The 24,107-nt window shown below is 37.4% G+C and overlaps 1 protein-coding gene across 1 annotated transcript in view; it reads left to right on the top strand.

The window, feature by feature from the left end:
• LOC149298168 (mitogen-activated protein kinase kinase kinase kinase 4-like) overlaps positions 1 to 24,107 on the top strand; it is a 79,234-nt gene that overhangs the window by 49,317 nt on the left and 5,810 nt on the right. The window contains exons 20-32 of the mRNA XM_089487645.1: positions 93 to 298; positions 3,808 to 3,923; positions 4,853 to 4,946; positions 6,022 to 6,032; positions 6,066 to 6,077; positions 7,258 to 7,411; positions 8,430 to 8,547; positions 9,049 to 9,207; positions 11,517 to 11,660; positions 12,764 to 12,898; positions 15,050 to 15,150; positions 16,901 to 17,050; positions 22,682 to 22,841. Coding sequence (XP_089343771.1) covers positions 93 to 298; positions 3,808 to 3,923; positions 4,853 to 4,946; positions 6,022 to 6,032; positions 6,066 to 6,077; positions 7,258 to 7,411; positions 8,430 to 8,547; positions 9,049 to 9,207; positions 11,517 to 11,660; positions 12,764 to 12,898; positions 15,050 to 15,150; positions 16,901 to 17,050; positions 22,682 to 22,841 — 1,560 coding nt within the window. The remainder of the gene's footprint in view (positions 1 to 92; positions 299 to 3,807; positions 3,924 to 4,852; positions 4,947 to 6,021; positions 6,033 to 6,065; positions 6,078 to 7,257; positions 7,412 to 8,429; positions 8,548 to 9,048; positions 9,208 to 11,516; positions 11,661 to 12,763; positions 12,899 to 15,049; positions 15,151 to 16,900; positions 17,051 to 22,681; positions 22,842 to 24,107) is intronic.

Here is a 24,107-nt window from a genome sequence, read left to right on the forward strand (position 1 = left end):
CACAAGTGCTGCTTAAAAGCTTTCCTAGGTGCAGTGTAAAGTTGGATATTATGGTTTCCATTGCATTTCCGTAACATTTATTTATTCCCTAGTCTCCCACGATTTGCCATTTACTCCTGAAAATATTTATAAAAGATTTATAATCATTTTTGAAGCCAGAAGCTTTCTTACGAAGAATGCACCTTTAACACAGTTTAGCCACAACTTTAAATCATCCAGTGCCACAGGGGCTGGCCAATTCACTGCCTATCCCTCTGGCACTAGAAGGGTTAAATGTAAAGGTATGGGCAGATTAAAGGTATGTGGTTCATGCTCCACACAGAAAGGGATAAAAGTAAATGCACATTGCAGAACAAGCTGTAGCTCACACTCTGGTACTGAACGGTTTTTGAAAATAGATGAAATAGTGTCATCCTCCATCCATGGATAAACTATTTAATTTTTAAATGGAATGAGAATACTTTCTAAGAATACCAAGCAGATCCAATTTAGCACCCAACAATTATCTGTACGTTCCCAACGAATATGGTTTAGCTATAATGAACACTTAAAAACCGATCTCATGTTCTCTGCATGAGTTTGGTCTTTTTTCCTCTGAGAAAAGTGCTGAATTAAAATGGTTGCCATGGGATTTCTTGTTAACTTTCCCATTGTCTTTGGATCAACATAATTATTTCTTATTATTGAGGTATTCGCTTATAGGATTTTAGTAAAGAGCTATTCACCTCGTCCTGTTCCTGTCTTTCTGTAGGGATTTGGGTGCTAAAATCTGTTTCATTAGGTTAAAATTCACACCAAAAACAAGGAAATCCGTTTTGGGAATGATAAACGTTTGTGTGCATCTGTATTCCTGTAGGAGTTACGGTAGAAAGGGTCGAAAGAAAGGTTTCCGTGCTTGCTTCTTCTGATCATTTACCCAGCTGTAGCCTTTAAGATTGACACAGCAGATACTAAAAGTGATACATAGGACCATGAGACAGGGAAACCAACCAGAAGGATTATATATCAGATAATGAAGCCTCAAAACCCCCGGAGCAGGTGGCACCGTGCTGCTTGTGTATGACAGTAGCAGAACCTGTCAGAGTTTGCTAGAACTAAACAGTAGATCAGAAGCATTTCCTGGCTGTGTCGATGGAAGTTAGGAAAACGAAGAATGGAGAGCCCTAATGCACTTGGGTTTCCAGAGTGCATCCAGAGGGGTGTATGGGACGTGTTCACTCCAGCTTTCGGAGAGAAAATCATATCTATTTAATGACTCTATGGGCACCAGTTAAGCTTGGCATGCCCCTAAAGTAGCATTAAAGAAGGACTGATATAAACCAAAATCTAATTGCCCTAGAGTAGCCTTCATTATTAAGAACTGGATAACCATAAATAATGAATTTATCACACATCAATTCATGAGTGAAAGACTCCTGTTACCCTCATCCTCTCTAACCCTATGGTTCCTCAATGGCTCCTTCTCCTTTCTTAATGGTCACTAAAGCTTCTGCATGACTCACAAGACGCAGTCCTGTAAAACTTTACTAAGGTGGTATACCACACTCTCCCAACTGTTTGACATGCACCCAAAGACTGCAGGTTTATGTTCTAAGTGTTGTAGGCATAATGAGCGCCCTGCTTACAACCTAGTCAGTAGTTGAGAGGGAAGTGAAACAATAGGAGAGGATGGCTTGGATGGGCATGAGCTGATAGTATCCAGAGGATCTGTAGAGGTTGTAGAAGTTGTTGGTCGTTCAGATTAGGATGAAGGCTGTTGATTGAACGGGGAGATGGTATTCCAGTTTCCTCCAGTTTATCTCCAGTGTAACTCTTATCTGTCCACTTATGAGGAGTCCACTAATTTACTTGAGGCCACTGCAGCTACATTTCCAAGCAAGCTTGTTTTCATGTGAGGCGTAGGAGTTTACAGGGCTGCCTCACAAGTGGTCAGATAATGTGATTGCATGTAGGATGCAGATGTTTTTATGCCTTGTCTTAACACTTGCAATTAAGCTAGGCAAGAGGGTACCAAAGTCAACTCTTTGAAATCAGCAGGGTATAGAGACAGGCAGGATAGAGACATACCAGGTGAAAACAAGGGGTTATTTGCAAACTATGCTAAGGCGTGCTCTTGAGAAGATTTAGACGCACTTCCCAGGGACACAGGTTCCTAACTGGTCCTGCTTGTTTGAACAACACTGATCTACTTGACATTTGAGCTAGGCTATGTGTGCATAAACATTAAAAGAAGCTTTTTTTTTTGTTTCCTAAACACTGGAGAAAAAATATGCAATCTAATTTGTTTTAGGAATATTTCAAGAAACCCATGTGCTGCAGAATTATCCCCAGCATTTCAGAAAGCCTGAGAATGGACCACATCTGGACTGCCCCAAGATATCAGTAGGTTATATTTCTAACAGCAATACTTTAAACACTTTTAAAAATGTGTTAAATGACAGTCTGTTTTGTCTTGTCTGTTCCTGTATTTGAGCACTGGTAATTTGTTCTTCTTTTTGGTTTGTTTATGCACAAAAGGAAGCGTTTGCATGAGAGATGTTTTTTTCAGCTACCACAGTTTGCTATTCATTATGAAGGGCCAACATTGGCATGTTTCTTCAGCAAGTATAATGCATAACTCAGTGGGTGAGAAGCGGTAGAATCTTACTGGTGTTGGACCTCCCTAATGTATAGCAAAGTCAAGGAGTGGAAACCACAACTGTCTTGTTAACATTCCCTCTTGTTTGTGAGTATGGTTACATTTCACGTCATTATGGCCACAAGTAAATTAGGATTGAGCACAGGCATATTGAGTCCCTATAAATAGGATTTTACCGATATTGTCATAACACCATATGACTCCACTACTGTCCCCATTTGATCATATTCTCTACACATCTTACCATATGGCACCTCCTTTCCCCATTTATTTTTCTACAATAACTTTGACATTATGTGTCAACAACTGTCCCTGTTCCTACACATATCTCCCTTACCATTTTGATTAATTACTTTTGCTCAGAAAATGATACATCTGGGGATAAATGTATTCATTAAAGAATTGGCAGAATCCGCCAGTTGTAGTTTATTTTCACTGGCTTCACTTTACATTATGAAGGGCCAACCCAGGTGAGCTTCTGTTCTAGGAACAGTTTGCATGGCCCTGTATAAAGCAGGGTATAAAACTCATCCCACTAATTGAATAACTCCTTATGCAGGGACAGCCCAATCATTCTTTCAGATAAATTTGCCAGGGATGACCCTTTTTAATGTATGGTGAGAACATGAAGTTGAAATTCTCCTTCCATCTCCAGATTTAGGGAATAAACCCCAAATTATGAAATAGAACACTCACAGTTCTCTGAAGTTGCCGCAAATTGGGTGCCTATTTGGGGTCTACTATCTATAAAGTGACTGAGTTGGCACGCCCTCGTGTTTCAGGAGAGGGTATGCAAGTTGTTTGCAAAGTTTAGTAAACTATTCACCCCACACAATATCACTAAAAAAATCTAAAATAAATAAATGAGAATACCCCGAATCCTACATTATCCCTGGGTAAACTTGCTAACAGTTTAGCAAAAAGACCTTGAAATGATTTTGGTTTTAATACAAAATATGTATGTACATATACAACATTCTATTCAAGATCCAATTGTCAAGGGAATGTAATGGTCTAAGCTTTATGCTAATTCTCCTTAATGCTTTACTGTGGGTGTGCATAGAAAAGGTGGAGTTGAAAATGTTAGAATTATCATGCTTTTGAGATTTATAAAAGTAATAGCAAAATTTAGATTCAGTTGGTCTCATTTGTTTTTATTTTTATACTAGAGTCCCAACTTCTTGGCCAAAGGAAAAGACAGCAAAAGCTCCTACATGAAAGCATCTCACTTCTCCTCCTCCAGTGATGAGATCGGCAGCAGTGATGATGAAATACAAAATAAAAGGTTTGCTTCACTACACCATATTATACTGTAGAAGTGCCATGAAATGTTTTAGTTAGGAAACCTTCTGAAGATCTGATCTAATGTATATATATATATATATATATATATATATATATTCATAAAATGTATGCTATGTAGCACAGAAGTTTGATTTGTGTTTGTACTTATGAAGCAGAGTTCACCTTGTGATAATTAATGTACATTCTTAGAGCATCTCTGTTATTTTCCTTTGTTATTGTTCCTTTGTTATGGCGTATTACACCCAGGTTAAGCTCTTGAAGCAACTTTCGTTGATGTACATTAATGATCTGGCAATATACCAAGAGCTAAGTTGAAACACTGGTGGAATGACTGGGCATTCTAACTTGAAATTGGAAAAGTGATATAATAACTATTTACAACCATGAAATGTCCCCACCAAGGCCGTATCTTAGATGGAGCAAGAAAGGCAGCTGCCCCAGGCGGCTCAATGTGAGGGGCACACAGGCGCTGCCCAGTGGTAATGCTATTGCATTCCCTTCCTCCTCTAAAGCTAGATACGACATGAGCATAGGGTAAGGAATCCAGCCCTACTTATTTCTCCGATTCCTGCTGGTTTGACCATTCTGTTTTTGATGCAGTCATAGGATAACTTTTCAGACTTTGCATCAGAGTCACTTTTATAGATATAGTTAAAATATTGTTTTTTAATTCCACATTCAAATGGTCCATGTCGATGTTACAGGTTAACAGATTTGCCTCTGCACCTGTTTTCACCAATGATCAACAAAATCAATATTCTAGAAAACATTTTATAAATGCTTATCTGGAATTGAAAACCAGTTTTATTTGCCAATCCATCGCAGTAGGAATGTTTTGTTTTTTTTAATCTCTAAAAATCGTACCTTGTGATACAACTCATCTGTTCGTTAAATGGTTTCTGTTTCCAGGCAACCATTGAGCAATGGGATGTTGAATATCTCAAGGACAAGAGTTCCAGATGGAATTACAGAGAAACCCCAAAGCAACAAATCTGAAGACAAGGTACTTATATCCAAGAAACAAAAATCAATTTAACCCATTTAGTACCAAGGGAGTCTGATATGTACTACAAATAACTAACCTATCTGAGATAGGACACGAGTTAAAGGGCAAACTCTATTCTCTAACCTTTAAAAGTTGGGCCAAGAAATACATAAAGAGCGAAAACTAATATGTCTGCAGTAACTCAAACTGGAGTAGAACAACAGTAAACAATAGTCTACATTATTATTTTAGTTCAAGAAAAAACTTAAATGAAAATGTTAAGTTGTAGTTTTGTGCAAATCCACATCACAGGATCAATGCAATTAACTGTTTAATTCCAATTTATGGATGCGGCTGCTGGTAGCCAGTTGCAACCTAATACTGTCACACCCTAGACCTGCATTGGCTAATAACAATATCATCCTGAATACCCCATTTCAATAATAAATTAAGATCTATTTACTAAGGGAGTATCTTTGCATTTTCATAATAGCATCAATACTTTTTGTGTATATTCCAAAGATTAGAATGGTAGAATCTACCAGCTATTTTCTTTGTTTTCTAAGACCTTAGACTAAGCTGGCTCTGGTGGTTACTGCACCACTTGAACTACAGAATGCGGTAGGAAAAGAAAGCAGAAAAAAGTAATGAAGTAAACAAAAAACTCAAAACATTTTTTTCAGCCTTAACAAGGTTGTGCAGAAGGTTTATAGAAACACAAAACTTTATGGCATACAAGACCCATCTCGCCTGCACATTTTTTTTATGTGGTAAAAGGCCCCAAAACATTTTTGGTCCTGGGTCTTGTCTTACGTTCAGGTTAGCAATATGTTTATCCATGCATATACTGTACTGTAGGTACACATAGGTAAACTTTCCGGAGTAGAGAAACAAGTGGATTACTGAAAAAGAAATATTCTATGCAACATTTATTTTTATCCTTCCTAAGCATCTACTGAGTCTGAGTAGAATGCGTAAGGCTTCTTATTTGACCAAATAAATATCACCCAGCTTTTTGCCTCAGTTATCTTTAAGTTTTTGGAAAAGAGGCTTGGTTTAGAAGCACTTTCTTTTTTATTTATGTACTTCCGAGGATGAGCTGTTGTCTGACATACATATTATACTCTTTGCCACTAGGAGGCAACAGATGTTAATATATGATTGTGGTTTAAACAAGTTGGTAAAGAATGCCCAGTCCCAAATTACATTTTTAGGTAATGGTCCAGATTGACCTTCCAGAGAACTTTCAAACAAGTGAATAATGATATTAGGCATTTTCTAGAATAATTCTAAATAGCTTTCTTGCATGTAGGTTAGGGATATTAATCAGTGCACTTCTTCCATATAATTACATACAGTTCTGCTTTGTTCATGATCAGATTTTCTTTAAAGAGCTTTATCATTTTCATTTAAATGACTGATGTTGTCTGTGAATCAGTTTGTATCATGTAACAGGCTTCAGCCTTCTGTTCATTTTGGCTGATCAGTGCTCATTATGTAAAAAATACAAGACTCTATTCTGTATCATCACACATTTCTGAGAATTATAAGATATTCAGCTTTTTCATAGGCAAACGAAATAAAAATCTTTGTTGTAGGAACCTCATTATCTTGTCTAAAATGGACTCTTCCAACATATCATTAGACCTATTCTATAAAAATCCTCCAGATATATAACCAGTCACTATTTTATTTTTTCACAGAAATGGTTATTTCTGTATCCTGGAACTCTCGCACTTTTGTCAAGAGGTTCCAGGTTCTGGTGCTGCCACTCTCTAGTTTCTCAGGGGATCACCTCGCCCCTGTGCATTACTAGCTCTGCAGACATATAGCCTTCCTGCCTACTAGAAGGAGCCCCGAAGGGAGAACTCTTGGTGGCAATTGTGAGCCAGGCCTTTTCGTCTAACATCAGTGCCTGACCTCGTAAATATTCTTCTGGCTGAATGGGCACAAATTACCACAAACACACTGCGTGCCAACTCCATATTAATGCCCGTGTTTTTTTTATTGAATGTTCAACAAGCTCAGGTTGGTGTGATGGTCAGATGTCCACGTACTCTGGGTCATATAGTGTATCCAGCTATTCACTTTGAGATATGTCCACATTCCATTACTGGATCTATGCACGCAAGAAAGGTCCATGCAGACCTCTCTCCTGGTAAATTTAACAAGAATCTTCTTCTGTCTACCATGAGTATTTCTCGGATTTGACAATGTTCTCTGCTATTGCTAACATTTCCATGAGAATGTAGTCAGATCCTTGCTAGTTAATATTTCAGTCTTGATGCATTCTGTGCTAACAGGCAGCTGAAAATCTAAGTTGTAGCAGAAGCAGCAGCAATCAAGATGTCTGGAACTCCTACAACCAAACATATCTACTGCCAGATCTCTTACAACAGAGCCAACCCTCAGAACCTTCAGTAAATCAGAACAAAACTCCCCTAAAAAGTTCCAAGCCTTCAAACACATCTAAAAATGATCAGGTGAAATCTTTGCATTCTAACTTTATTTTTACTCACTCACCAACGGCAGAGGGAAAATGATCACTTTCTTTCTGCTCTGAGGTCACCTTTCCAGTCTCCATGAAATCTGTTTCCACATATAGTTATCTATAAAGCAGCCCCTGTGACAAAGTAGTTTCCTTTCTCCCTTTTGCTATCAATCCTATTGAATTTAACAAAGAACCGCTGTCAAAATGTGCGGTACTTGCGCAGATCATTCAAATACAGGGGAAAATGAACATTTACTTTACTTTAAAAGTACAGAACCTGATAGAAGATTGAGGTCACAATGAAAGTCAGAGCCATTGGCTTTATGCTAAACACTTAACTGATCCCACAACTAGCTTTCAGATACACTTCTAATTCATTAAAACTTTTCAATCAACAATAAAATGCACCAAAGAATGTAGGTTAAGGATGTCATAGGTACATAGTTATTAACCAACCTACAATTACACAATCAATGACAGTACTTTTAGAGGCATAAACAGTTTGTCACGTTTAAAAACTATGATATAACTAGGTTTAGCTAATCGGACTAGATTTTATCTTAAAAATTGAAGTAACTGGGTATATATTTGACTTAGATTACTTTTTAGTTGGTGTGCAAGGTAGTCATATAATTTAGGGTATGACACAAGGTTCAGCCTTAGAGTATTGGTTAGGTGAACTGTTGGGGTACTGTTAGGGCACTGCTGATGAGGCCAATTTTAACAAGAACATACAAACACAAACCAAGGTGAATAGTCTTGTGCTTAATCAGAGGCTTAAATCAGAGGCTTGGCAGCACTTTCAGTATCTCACAAAAAGTGAGTGCTGACAACAAAGTCCAGCTCAAGTTTTAGCAGGTTTTTTTACTCTAATATTGTACTCAAATATTTATGTCAATAGACCTCTAGCAATTCAACAGCTAGAAATGTATGCATTTTATGTTTTGTTTTTCAATTTACATGATTCATTGATTTCCTTTTTGTGAACTGTTGGTACTTTCCTTTTGTAGATGCCAAATGGTGAAACATCAACACCCAAGAATAGTTCATCATCAACAACCTCATTTAGTGCATTCATTGACCCCAGGCTTCTTCAGTTCTCTCCTCCGACAAGTCCAGCAAGCTCTTGTGAGTAGAACGCAAAGAAAAAACAATTCCTATCATAAGTAACCAGGTTATCTCATTTGCTACCTATAATAATTCTTATGGTATATCCTATATGCTTGGAGAATTATGTGCTAGCTAACTACTGGGCTTGACTTTCTGGCCAGGGCATGCTGGTGTTTCCTGATGCTATTAAAACTTTTGACTGCACAGAATTACATTTGCACAGCATTAAACCTTGCATTATTTAAGCACAGCCAAACAATCAAACACAAATCTATGGTGACAAAACTACTATATTCCTCAGCTATCCATATAACTGATGGAAGGATCATGGGTGTTCTTTCCAGCAGTACAAAATAATTAAATCATTATGTACCCATAAGTACAGTACAGGCAACATACTGTGTATCAAGATCATGCTCTAAAATACCCAGTGGATACATAGGCTTGAATATGTACAGAAAGTACAGCTTTTCTACTTACCAATACATTTATTTTTATAATGATGTTCTTATATTGTAGCATGCAACACGAAATTGGAGCCTTGTCAAAGAGAAAATGCAAGGAAAGGTTCTGTTGTCAACGTTAATCCGACTAATATTCGTCCTCAGAGTGACAGTCCAGAGATTCGCAAATATAAAAAGAAATTTAATTCAGAGATCCTTTGCGGTGCCCTTTGGGGTGAGTTTCATTGTAGAATCCTGATTAGAACATTAGGCAGTACACTGTAAATGTGTATGTACGGTCTTTTTGTGTGCTATAAGGTCACAATATAATGGGCATATACGGTATATGTATATATATATATATATATATACCGTATTTGCTCGATTATAAGACGAGGTTTTTTTCAGAGCAAATGCTCTGAAAAATACCCCTCGTCTTCTAATCGGGGTCGTCTTCTAATCAGACCTCAAATAGAGGTCTGATTAGGAGACTAAGATCCAGATCCCCCGCACCGCTGCAGGGGACCTGGATCCTCCTGTCTCACCCGACTCCCCCCCCCCCATCATACACACACTTACCGGTGCTTCCTGCTGTGTTGCCGGGGCAGCGGGTTGACGTCTACGCGATCCGCGTAGACAACGTCCGCTGCAGCCGGAAGGAGGTGTGGCTAGCAGCGGGGGTTGTCTGCGTCCGTCGCATAGACCTTCCCCGACTGTCAGAGATCAGAGTTCCCCGCACCGGTGCGGGGAACTCTGATCTCTGACAGCCGGGGAAAGTATACGCGACGGACGCATACAAACCCCCGCTGCTAGCCACACCTCCTTCTGGCTGCAGCAGAAGGCGACGTCAACCCGCTGCCCCGGCTGGAAGCACCGGTAAGAGATGGGGGAGAGCGGGGGAAGGGGGGGGAGAGAGTGTGTGTGTGTGTGTGTGTGTGTTAGTTAGTTAAATGGGGGTATAGGGTGTGTGTGTGTGTTAAATGGGGGCATAGGGCATTTCTGGAGTGGCGTTAAGGGGGCATTTAATAGAGCACTCTGCCTCCTGAAATGCCTTATACCTCCCTATATGCCACTCTGCCCCATAATATGCCTTTTAACCCCCTAAATGGCAGAGTGGCATATAGTGGTATAAGGCATTTCTGGAGGCAGAGTGCTCTGTACAATGCCTTTTAACTCCCTTAATGCCACTCTGCCTCCTGAAATGCCTTATACCTCCCTATATGCCACTCTGCCCCATAATATGCATTTTAACCCCCTAAATGCCAGAATGGGATATAGGGGTATAAGGCATTTCTGGACGCAGAGTGGCACATAGGGGGTCAAAAGGCATACCATGGGGCACAGTGGCATATAGAGGGTTAAAAGGCATATCATGGGCCACAGTGCCATATTGGAGTGGCAAGCCTGGGGGCAGATGTGCGTAACTGGGGGACAGGTTGGAAAATACAAGAAATAAAAACAAAAAAAATCTTTTTCTCAATCATAGCTTTTATTAAAAAAAATAGTTTACATGAATTAACATTTACTGGTAAAACTTTTTTCCTTTGGGGTCGTCTTATATTCAGGCTTTTCCTTTGTTTCCTAAGTTAATATTCAGATTTTGGGGGGTCGTCTTATAATCAGGGTCGTCTTATAATCGAGCAAATACGGTATATATATATATTTGTCCGAGATTTGTGGGCCATTTCACTCACACTCTTGCACGCTAATTATCTTTCACTCTCTCACTCACGCTCTCCAAATGTTTCAGTACCTTCTCTGCTGACCACTTCCATATCTTCTTGTTCTTCATCTTCTCCCTTTCATCTCCTCTCTTTTATCTTCTATCCGCATTTCCGCAAACATAACCTGGCACGAACTTTGATCCTCCCATCGGGGAAGGTGAACTTCCACCCAAATCACGGAACTTTCACTGACGTCCTCTGCCCGGATTGGGGGACTGAGGGAGAGGATGTCAGTAAAAGTGACACCACTTTTGTGGAAGTTCACCTTAGGGCAAAATTCGCAGCTCTTTCTGTGACATTCTGTTCCCCGATTGGGAGAGAGGACTTCACTGGAAGCACCACCATTTTGGTGGATGTTTGTGCCAGGTTATGTCCGCAGAGATACGGACGAAGATAGAAGTGAGGAGATAAATCAGAGAAGATGAAAGACACAAGGTAAACGAGAGAAGATGAAGAACAAGAAGATGCAGAAGCGGACGTGGTCGGCAGAGAAGGTAGGGAAATGTATTTTATACAAAATTAAAAAAAAACAGTTTATGTAATTTTTATTTGTAGGATTTTTTTGAAAGGTAAGCAGTGGCAGCAAGATTAAGTCTTTAGTGAAAGTTAATACCTTTTATTGGCCCAACATAGAAAAAACATAGATGCGTCTAAGCTTTCAGGAGCTCAAAGGTCCCTTTTCCAGACGGGAAGAGTCTGGAATTATTATTATTTTTCAAAATATAATGTTGTTAGTTACTGATACAATAAGGGCAAAAATTTGTATTAACATGTAGTCATCTGATAGATGTTTGTAACCATCTAATGCATAAAATCTCAGGTGTCAACTTGCTGGTGGGAACCGAACATGGTCTTTGGTTACTGGACCGGAGTGGACAAGGAAGGGTTTATTCCTTAATCAACAGAAGACGCTTCTACCAAATGGATGTTCTAGAAGGGCTTAATATTCTTATTACTATATCTGGTATGTTGTAGAACTTTAATTAGCTCAGCTACAATATAAGAGCATGCAATTACTAAGACACAGATGTTCTTTCATTATAATATGCCCAGATAACGAACAAAGGCAAATTAAACTGAAACCAGCCTGTACAACCCCTTAATAAAAATATCACAAAACCTACTAACAGGAAAGCTAGATTCCTGATTTCCTTACATTTTGAAACTACGCATGAACCGACTTTCTTCAAGAAAGGTAGTCACACGAAAAAAACAAACAAAAAACAGTTCTACCAGCCACTAAGCCCCATTTATTTATTTGTATAATTCATCAATTAAAATTAAGACAAGTAATATTTGTATTATATTTGAAACATAATTGTCTTAATGTATTGAATTTAAGGGCAGTAGACTACTGGCCCTTACACAGTCTGGTATACAGTGTATGTACATCAACATCTACAATGCTCCATCTCTGATAATGCTACACCAAATTTGGCAGAAAACTTTCCTTCTACAATGACATATTGTAATTAAGTTTATTTTAATAAACATGATATAATAAGTAGATAGATGAGAAACAAACCATGTGTAAAGAATTGAAGGTATACAGGCATGCTTACTAATAACATGCAGTGGCCTCCTTTTAAGACCCTTGTTGCTTAGAACTATGCAGATAGCATCCCATTAATAAGGAGAGGCATATGTATAGTACTGTATGTAGATGTGATATTATTAACTACCAATGCAATAGAAGCAATGAAGAACCTTCTAAATAGTATTGCTTTTTCCAAATATGCCTAGTTCTTTATTGACAGAATCTATTTAACTGCATAAAATACAATTTAATTAAGTCATTAAGTAGAAGTCTTTCAACATTGGACCACTCATTGTATGGGGACATAACACATATAAGCAATAAGAAACTATTGTACCCTTTGTGATTGATGTTATTCCATATAGTCCTTTAGTTTGCCCTATACGCTGCTCGCCAATATAACCATCAAGTCAATGTAAAAATATCCATCCATATAAAACATTTACAATATCTTCTCAGTAAGCATAAATAACTAGCATTTCCCTTGAAAACAAAGAACAAATATGCTTTTTTCCCTGTTTTTATTCAAGGCAAAAAAAACAAACTGAGGGTGTACTATTTATCATGGCTGAGAAACAAAATCCTACGAAATGACCCAGAAGTAGAGAAACGCCAAGGATGGGTCTCTGTGGGGGAGCTGGAAGGTTGTGTACACTACAAAGTTGGTAAGAGAAACAAAGCTTGATTAGAAACCTTAGAGCCAAACATTGCAAAAAAATTATTTTGTATTCAAATTTTTGTCCAATCAACACATGTCCAATAGTAAGTCTAAGATTTTCTATAATATATTATCCCTCTTTTGCATCCTGGGGCGGCCGATCTGCACTTCATAGTATTTTTGTCTAATAATCTGTGGGAAGAAAGACCTACACGTATAGGCTGTGTTTTTTTCTCTTGGACAATTCCAGATAACTGCAAATCAAAAGCCTGTTTACTGAATATCCCTGCCAATTATTTTTTTTTAGTGAAAGGGTAAATTAAGAACAGTTAACAAGTGATACAGGTAGACTGGATTTTTATTTAAGGGGTCAAATTATAAGAAGTAGTTTGTAATGGCTAGGTATCCGCACAGACAATTTTATTTTTTGGCACATTTTTATTTTCAGTCACTGGAAATGCCACGGTGGTTTAATTCACAGGGTATGAGTCTGAAGACTCCTAGCTGCACAAGGGCTCTCCGGGCACTGTTACCAAGGTGAACCAAAGAACCTGCAGCTATTGCAGGCCTTTGGCCAAAGTTGGGTGGAGACGATGACCGGGATCCTATAACTGATATCCACCATAAAGGTCTCTAGCAGAAGACCTCTCTGAATGGTTATCCATACAGAGTCCTTATGCTGGTTGCTCAGCTGGCCCAATGCCACATTAGTACATGCAGTCTTTGTTGTGACAGCAGGGAGCTGAAATACTTTCAACAGTAACCAAAGGTCTGGTGGGCATATGGATCACATGAGGAGACCATCCAAATAGAACCAAGACATAGTCCAACTGTAAGGGATGGAACTGTCCCACTTCTCCCATTGTAATTACCACCACAAGGGCAATAGGAAAAAGCAGGAAGTGGAATTTCCAGAACAGCCAGAGTCCTATGGGTTAGCATACTGGTGATATTGGGTCCAGAAGAAGCAGAAAACTGCCCTGATGGCTCGGCTGACTAAAGCCAACAGTGGGAACCCCTGAGCCATGTACTGCAGCACAGATCCACGCTTACTTGGAGTGACATAGATGCCAGAAATTCAAATACAGCATTGGGAATGCTTAACATACAGTATAACTAAACATAACATGTTATTGGTGTATGGAATGAGTAATAAATTAAACGAATACAAAAATAAAAGAATTGGGAGGTACAGAAATGGCAGTAGTTTGTATATTACCTGGCCATTGGCCTCTAACATAGCACTCGGGCTACATAAATGTGTGAGTGTGTAACCAACAGGTGGCAGCACCACTAATCATCGGAGTACAACCAATACTTTTTGGTTTACAGACCATTTTAATGTTTCTTCTATCCATTATACCTGAAATATTTAATTATACAATGAACAGATAAACAATACTTAATTTCTAGTTCAATATTACTGGAAATTCGAAATGGCCGTTAAATTATCAACTTATTTCTAAAACATCAGTGAGTAAAAAAACATATTTAGAACAGAGTCTTCCCGAGCACCCACATTAAATTCTGCATTTTTTTTTTTAAATGAATTGAAATGAAAATAAAGGCTAACAACAATAATTTTGCAGATGTTCCCATTATAAAACACCTTGAGTGAACTGTTTCAGCATGTAGGGGTGTACTGTTTTTTTCAGTTCAACTAATTCCAAAAACCTTATTATGATAATTTGTAAAACCAGACTGTAATTCAAATCATAATTACAGTTGATTGCAATAAATTACGGTAATGAAATAACAGTATAACTGCAAGCCATTGAGTATTTTATAATACGTAACCATTATAATGCTAATAGGTAACTTAGCAGTGAAATTCAGCAGGCTCCAAGCTACCGTCTGCATCGTCCAGGAGAGCTGAGATGCTTGACATAGTTTTCAATGACATCCCAAAACTGTAATTCTCAGTCATTTTCTTGTACCCGTATATTTATCAATCTATACGTTGGAACTAAAATGGAATGCCTTGCTAAACTCACCCCCTGATCCTGGCATTGGAAAGCATATTCCCATGGGTCTTTAATCCATCAGAAATTGCCCCTTCTCCCAGTCAAAAATCCCATGTAGTATATTGTTATATTCATGGCGGTATCTTGGCAGACATCTATATCCATAACTCGTCTTCTATTCTTTTTCAACACAGTGAAATATGAAAGGATAAAATTTCTTGTGATTGCTCTGAAGAACTCAGTGGAGGTATATGCATGGGCACCAAAGCCGTATCATAAATTTATGGCTTTTAAGGTAAGTCATTCATCATTTCATATAAAAAGTGCCATTTGTGCAATAAACAGTGATTGTTCACCTCCCATTAAATTGTGCTTTTCAAAATAATCCTTTCTTCTCCTTCCTGTTTCCTTTTTGAAAAGCATTTTAAAATATATTTAAAATGATGGTTTGTTGTAGTTCCTGTTTAGTAAAGAGACCTCCATAAATCTCGGCAAGCAGACAATATGTCTTTTAAGCCCCAATCTCGTGCATTATGGCTTTCCAAATGGAGGAACCATACGAAAGCAGTCTTGTGGGTCTAGGTCCTTGGTGATTTCTTCTTTTTGTCTTTAGGAATTAAATATAACATTGGGTCTGACCTTCGTAGTTAATAAGGTGGTACGTTATACTCTAAGGCCCATTTAGGCTTGGAAAACCTAGTTTTAATGCTATAAATGGGAAAAAAAAAAAAAGAAAACAAATAACAAAAGTAAATAAAAGTGTCATTTACCAGTAGAAGCTTTGATTTCTTACCAAATTATCAAATGCAAGAGAGGGATTGACATAAATATTTTCAGAGATTGAATTAAAGGTAATTATGCCACTTAAGTGTTTTATTTTAAACAAAATAAATAGCAGCAAGTAATTTCATAGCCCACTAAGCTGATCTCGAAAATGCATTATCCTAAATAACATTTTTACCCCTATTAGAGTTGACTGCTGATTTTTAAATAGGTTTGCTGGAAAGCTGGAAAGTGTCAATCTGGGCACTATGGTTGCTCAAAGAAGTTAAAGTGTATGGTTCACATCTTTAACCTTGACATCAGATGTTGGAGTATGTGCTCCTTATCTAACCGTACTAGCTCTGGGATAACTGAATGGCTTCATACAAGCAGCAAGTTATTACATCAAACTGATATAAAGTCTTTAGAAATCTAAAACAGAGTCCCATGTGCAGGCTTCAAACAACAGAGGTTTGAGAGAAGATGTGACAGGGGATTTCATATGTAAGAGCAGGCAAACTGCTTTGGGATATAACAAACTTTCAATCAAGGTTACTTTTCTTTTTCTCTTTTAGTTAAACAATATTTTGGATTTATCAATCTGTGACATGGTCACATTGACGACAGTAAAGAAATTAACAAAATCTCAGCTACCAGACCAGTTCTCAAGCATTTTTAGAAGACAAGTGTTGCAAGTCATAACTTTTTCATCTGAGATAATTACATTGTAGTGTTTCAAAATGAAGTGACTAGGAGAATATGGTAAAGTTTGTACTCTTTACTAGTTGATCTGTAATTCCTAAAATCAAGTGCTAGGAGGCCACGAGGACTGCTTTATTAAAGCGAAACCAAGGTAGTCAGGAAACTTCTACATTGCATAGAGAATTCGTGGTTTTTTTGCATTGCACCCATGTCACAAGTATGACAAGTAACCATTAGGTGTGTAATATGAAGTCTGTCACACTTGTCCAGAAACATGAACCTCACTTGTGTTTAAGTAAAGCAGGAATGTCTCTGCAGAAACATATGTTCTCTCTAACATATGAACAAGAAATGAGATAATGAGAAAAAATACTGCTCATTCAATGACAGATTGACAAGCCCCACTGGTTTGGTTATTATCCTGAAAACCTGTTGTCTATGTTTCTTAAGTACAGAGATTAATTGTAATAATGCATTTATAGCAGAATTCTGCATAATTCCACAAATTCAAAAATCAACCCCTAGTTTTCTGCCTTTTGGGTCAACCTTACATATTTTTACATGTTCTTTTTTCATTGCAGTCATTTTCATCCTTGCATCAGAAACCATTGTTTGTTGACCTAACGGTGGAAAACGGACAAAGGCTGAAGGTCATCTATGGCTCTGCAGTTGGATTTCACGCTATTGATGTTGACTCTGGGACAGTGTATGATCTCTATCTACCCACACATGTAAGAAGCATGTATTCTATTGTTTCATAGACAAAAAAAATCATTTCATCCTTTTTTTTTGTGGTTTTTTTTTGTGGTTCTAATTCATTTAGCAGTGACAAGTAGGCCATTTAAATTCAATTCTGTCATCAAAAGAACTGGTATCGGGTGCATCAGGTTACGAGTCATCTTTACAGAATTGAATCTAAATTCATGTGCCCTGAATGTGTAACTGTACTGACTAGATGCGTTCTAAATAAATATATGTTTAAAAAGTGGGACAAACGTGAAGGTGGCCTACTTTAATTCACACTTCCCTGTAGAGAACCGTATGTCCTACTAGTTAAAGGAAACTTTTAATGTGAAAAGAGAGATATTTTTGGATTTCTACATAGTGCTGGCTAATTGGTTTTGTACAGATACCCTTAATGCTTTGCTTTTGCAAAACATGTCAAGTCATGATCATGGCGCTATCTCAACTGCAGCTTGACATTTTATTCAACGGTTCAGGAAGACTTGATAATAAATACATTTTGCTTACCAGAGTGTACTTCTGTTAGTGACAGGGTGTACTGAATGTCAGAGGCTTAGACTCGTACTGTAGTCACCTTCATTAGTCTAGGCCTTTGTAGGATACTGTGTTTCGCTTCATTCTGCCCTCCTTTAAGAAAATAACAACATCCTCAGCACTCTCTGTATACATTCTAAAGGCTCTTCCATTGTCATTTCCTGTTATGTTTACAAATATGTTCTTGGATAAAAGATAAATCCCTCTCTAGTCTGCCAAATAAAAATGAAGTTGGGTACTTCCAAGGCTCCGGCCTAACAAAACATCCAAACCAAACTGTGGCACGGCAACTCGTACTAGACACAGTAAATAGACTTTTTATTTATTATTTATTTATCAGCGAAAACCTACACCACAGGACCAGAGAATTGTTCACCTGTGATTAGCCTCTTTCTCAATAAGTTTTCCCACACAAATTGTAATTTTTTTTCAATGCAAGTAGTGCTTTCTTTTGAAACCATATTTATAATGTAAGCCAATATTTTGTATGAATAAAAGAGCCAAAATGAAAAAAATACCCCAAATATATTGCCATTATTTGGAAACCACCATATTTGCCTAGGATTTTAATCTGTTTTATCTGTTATAGGGCAATTATTACAAGGTGCATCTCACTTTTATCAAACGTTATCCAAAAGTCAAATTATCACCAATGTCTTGCAAAGTTTGCAATAACTCTTATTTGTGTCTTTTACACGTCCTTTACACATCCTTATAAGGATAGGGATTTTTCTATATAGTTTGTAACATGGTTTTACTTCTTTTTTGTACTTGTATAAATATTTTCCTTTTTTACACAACTTTGCAATGTATAGATATCCAGTTTGGGGTATCTTTGATGGCCCCAGGGATCCCTTTTAGCACTGTGATATTACACAATGCAGCAAGTGGAGGACCCTTGCCACCAGGGGCCCTGGGGCAAATGCCTCTTTTGCCTTTTTGTTAATTTGCCCCTGTCTGTAATAGCATTATCTACAATCCTAATCTGCATAACCCTGAATGTAATTTTCTGCTGTGTGGCAACACTATTACGGGTATACTACGAATGCCAAAGGTTTCTGCTCCCGTGCTCTGTATTGAGCTTTTACCTATCATTTGCATTGAAAAAATAATCATTGTTGGCAATGATTAATTTTGCTGATAAGTTTTAAAATGTGTCATGCATTGTTGAATTCACTGCAGTTCTATGGGAAATCAGTTTAATCGCTTCTATATCAGGTATAAATGAATGAGGTTGGCAGGTATTATTGGCCTAAGGCCTAGACCTAAAAAGTGGAATGATTTAGGTCAGGAGTATGTGGAGATTTGTTGGCAGAGATATGTTAGAGAGCTGGCATTCTCAGCATCAGAATGAGTTCAGCTGTTGGCACAAAAATTGATGATTTAAAACAAAAAATTATTATTTTGCAAATATTATATAACGTTCAAGAGTTGAAATGATTCAGCTGTTATTTTTCTCTTTGCAATTGTCTGGTAACAACTGAGTTACATTGTTATCAATTTAAAAACGGTCACAGTAATAACCGTAAAGGAGTAGGATAAAGTGCTGTGGACTACTTATTTTTTACAATTGAGTTTTTCTATGAGCGCTGTGGAATATAATGGTCCTATACTACTTTTACTAATAATAATAATAATAATAATTGATTTACACTTATAATGACCCTTACAAAGAAAAAAACCTATTGTGATCTATTTGATGTTCACATATACTCTTAAAAAGTCTGCTTGAACCAACAACAGTTATCCACTTAAAAGGACAATCTAATATCCCTGACACCCTACTATAGAAGAATGCATATTAAAGTACTCTGTGACTATGCTAATATGCATTTTACCAAAATAAAAAATACTAAAAAAATTAAGCACGTGTTCAGCAGTGGGCAGATGGATTGGCAGACACATATGGTGGGCTTTTAATACATATGTTTATTTAAGTAAACACTGCTACATGGCTTTGTTTAGTAAGACAGAACTGTTTTAACTAAAGAGTATAATAACTTAATGTGAATGAATAATTATGCAGATCGCTGTTTTCAATGTACACAAATACGGCTGGTGTATATATTGTATTCTGTAAACATGATTGCATAAGGTTAGTACAAAGAACTGAAAAACGCAGAATTTGGGTAAAGTGACAGATTCATTGTAGATCCACTTCAAAGTACAGAGCTGCCTCTGTTTTTTGCCGAGTGAGTTAATGTATTTGAAAGAGCCATATCCCCTCCTCCTCTTTCTCCTCTAGGCTTTATACGCTATGTGTATCGCTCCTTGCCAGATGGAACTGACATTGCCTGTGTCAGTGCCTAATAACACCCCACGTAAAAAAAAATAGGAAAAAAAATTATACCTTTTCATTACCACCTGGATTTAATATTAAATTTAAGACAAAATAATTAATTTTAAATTAATTATGTTTTCCCCTCAAGAATTACTCACTAAAAGTAGAACATTCAATATAAAACAGAAGTAATATTTATACAATAAATTATGTTCTTAATTTAAGGCACCCCATGGAGATTAACATGTGATTGCACTCTTTATTAAAAAAAAGGACAGAATCGGCTAAAAATAACCATTCTGCCTGCACAGTGTCACAGATTGGAAACAAAGTGAAGTCGCTCTCAGTTCTTCTATGTACCGGCATCCTTTAAGTGTCATCTGACTTAAAGGAATGGACATTGGCAGAAAATAATATAATCTCATCTGTAATGTAACAGATTGATGTTCTTTTCCACTGTCTTTCTTTGCTTCAATTTCTCATGAAAATTCCAAGGCAACGCATTAAAATTGCTCTCCGACTGTGGATACCGGTTTTAGTGTTACGGATAGTGGTAGCCGAAAAGTGGACTGCACTGAATGGCCTAGCATTGGTCAGCCTGGCAAGTAGAGTTACTGTGTATTTATATGTAATACCTGTGATACCGTGCTGTTGCGACTTGTTGTTCTATAAATTATAGGCAGTTGACAGCAGAGAATCTGCGGGTGTTATAATATCGCTGTTCTCTTGCCTTTGCGTGTGTGTTTATTTTGGGGTTTGATTTGCATAACTAATGAAGAAATTATTTGGCATGGATTATCTGATGACAGATGTAATTGCGAGTTGCTTTATTTGTGCCAAAAAGTTGGATTGTAATGTTGACATAATTACAGCACACATTGCATGTTGCCTGTCCTGAAAAGTTTGATGCTAGTAGGATTTTAAAATTCTAGATATTTTAGAAATTACATTAACTCTGTGTTGTATTTTTTTCATAATATTGTGTTATCCAGTGCAATTAAGAATTTGAATGGTAATCTTTCCAAGTTTATGAGCAAGGTTCCCTTTTTCTGTGTCATATAACTAGTCCACATGAATTTGTTCCATGGAACTTTTTGTTGATAAGTCAAAGTTGAGGGTCTAAGTATTAAATAATGATAGCCAGGATGCATAAGAGAATACTCATATCTATTAATGGCAGTATTTGTTCTCTCAGGGAATTGCCTAAGACGAGCACTCGGGTCACAAACATACCAAAACCAACCTATACATCCGTAAGCAATTATCGTATCTTCAGGAGAAAGTGAAACTGTATGTTCAGGACAAAGCAATTTTATGAACTGCAATTTGCAACTTCAGACAAAGTGCTGGGTATAGGCTCTGCCGATTTCCCCAAATTGTATAAAAATCTAATTTACCTTACAGCACTGAATTTGTGCCCCTAAGTGAATAAATTAGTAAATAAAATGGCATCAAAATAGAATCAATGTAATATCCTAATGTGCTGCACATTGCATCTATGTTTTGTTATGGCTTGGATAAGCTCCATAGGTGGAAGTTATCTAGCCCAACTACTACTTAGCATCTAGTATATGGCTTTATCTGTCATGGCATGGGTTAGCATTGGTGGTAATGTGTGCAGCAGACTTGCATGTCTAACACCAGCTTGTCGTCTGCTTGGCCTCACACTCAATAACTGGATGAGGAGTCAGCAACTCCTTTAGCCCAACCAGTGATTTCCCCATCACTTATATGTTAAATGAGCATGGCAGGAGGTAGCTTAGTCTAGTTAGGTAGAAATTGCCAATGATGGGCAATATTTTTATGAATCTATTCTCTTTCTTCTATTTGGGCTGTCAAGCTCCCCATGTCATGTATTTTATTTTACATTTAATATTCTGCAGGAGGAGTGGATCTGCCTTTCAGTTCTTAGCTATATATCGCAACCCACTGCCAAGCAGGCCATTGCTACTAATTTGTTGCAATGCATGGTTAATATTGTAATTGGAGCTCCTATAAAGTTGTCTGGTATCCAGGTGTAATTCTGGTCTCTGTTACTTCTAATATTAAGTGCCTATACTATGAAGAAATATTTTGGATAGATGGGAGGGAAGATACCACATAATTTAGACTGTCAGCCTGTTGTCCTTTAGAGAAACATACAGTAAGATGTCATTGGATACACTTATTATTTGTCCCTACTGCTCATCCTTAAGATGGGAGTCCAAGACTGCCCTCCATTTTAGCATGTATTGTAAACAGAGTGGGCACCTAGAAAAGTTTACTGCTATGACTGAGATGGCTTGCCTTGATATGGTCCTTTTAAGTCAATACCTTCCAAAAGAGTTACCCAGGTCACAGAATTAGCCTCTTATACTCTATATACCTTGTGAAAATTGTTAAATTTAATTCTCCCCACTATTTCTGTGATTTCATTAACGGAAATTAAATATGGCCTCTCTAGATCAGAGGCCCTTATTTGCCTTTTCACCAAAACAAAAAACCCAGTGGGATTCAGTATACAGGTGAATCAGTGTAGATAAGGAAAGAGGCAGACACCACAAAATCCCAAGTTTAACCCCTTGACGACCATTGATGTGCCAGGCACGTCACGGAAATACATAAGATATTATTTATGTTTCTATTTTACTTTTGTTGTACCGTGACAGCAGGCACCATTTTGACCCATTCATTTTGATAAAGCAATTTGAACAAAACGTATGGGTTTTGTTTCATTGATGAGACTCTAGTTATGATTATTATTTTAATAATATTTTTTTTAAATGGATTGCATTTTACTCATCACAAACAATTCTTGTTTCAGATCCAGGGGAATATACATCCTCACGCTATCATTATTCTTCCAAACACAAATGGTATGGAACTGCTGGTCAGTTATGAAGATGAAGGAGTGTATATTAATACATATGGACGGTTCAGCAAAGAAACCATTTTGCAGTGGGGAGAAATGCCAGCCTCTGTGGGTAGGTATGCTATATATTATTAGCATAGCAACATATCGTATCACTAACTGCATGCAAAAAAGTGGCACGTTCATTGTATCTACTGAAAAATGTAAATAGCCAAAGGGGGACACTTTTGTTTTAGAGGCTGTGGTTAGAGATGTGACATGAAGTAAGTCTTTACTGAGGCAATGATACATTCATAACTATTTATGTCACTTATTTAGGCATTAAGAAGAGGAATCTAGTTTACTTACATGGTTTAATATATAAACACATTGAACATGTTGAGACATTATCAAAAGGTTCTAGAAACATGTACACCAGGGCAGGCAAGAGGGGCAGAGGGATTTGGATATCAAAGAGGCATTGCCTCCCCTATTAAAGGAATCTTAGGGTATATGGTAATGTACTGACAAAGCCGTTAACAAGTTGATTACATAAGAATAAAACACGGATGATAAAAGTATAACATCTATTGTAAGTTGTAAAACTTACAGAGCCCCAAATATTTCTGCACCTTAAAGTGTATAAATTCTACCTCTCAGTCATCACTAAAAGAAATGACACATTATTTGTGCTAATATAAAAGTATTTAATATTATAAATCCCTTAGTGCAGGGCACTGAAATTGATTTCATTTTGTGTAACAGATGTTGTCGAGGAATAAAATGTTATTCTTGTCAATCTTGATGACTATTGACATCATTTTATTTTCACTAAGGTGGACACGATCCCATGAAAACATAGCTCATGTGTTTATTTTTTGTAAAAGGTTGTCCCAGTAAACATTACTTGTCATTATCATTTTTCCTGTAATAGAAGCAGATAAATCATTGATGTTCAGCATTAGTCAGAATGCTAATCGTTTACTTCAAGTTATCTTCAGATAAAAATAACTTTAATACATTTGATCTACAGCATAATGGTATAGCAACTTGTGCTAACTGGTGTTTTAGTTGTCAATGAGCTCACATTCTGAATACTTTAAAAATCCTTTAGTACCCTGGTTTGTGTGTTATGTTCCTTCTGGCAACATACAGGTACATTTTGTGATTGATTTTAGCATTAGGTATTAATTGCTCAGCCTGTGGTTTAGCCAGTTTGGTAGCTGAAACCAGTCTAGCCGCTCTGTGTCTCTCATACAATGGCTTCCAGTGGCACCCTTCTGGACGCACCTGTTTCTGGCGGGGGGGGGTGTCATCTTGCCGCATGTACGGGTTTTGTGATGTCTGGGGTTTGGCAAATTTGGTAGGATAAAGCATGTTGTTCAGCTCTACCAATATC

This window comes from Sceloporus occidentalis, unplaced genomic scaffold (assembly GCF_023333645.1).
Source record: "Sceloporus occidentalis isolate IW3139 unplaced genomic scaffold, rSceOcc1.0.p SCAF_34, whole genome shotgun sequence".
NCBI classification, from domain to species: Eukaryota; Metazoa; Chordata; class Lepidosauria; order Squamata; family Phrynosomatidae; genus Sceloporus; species Sceloporus occidentalis.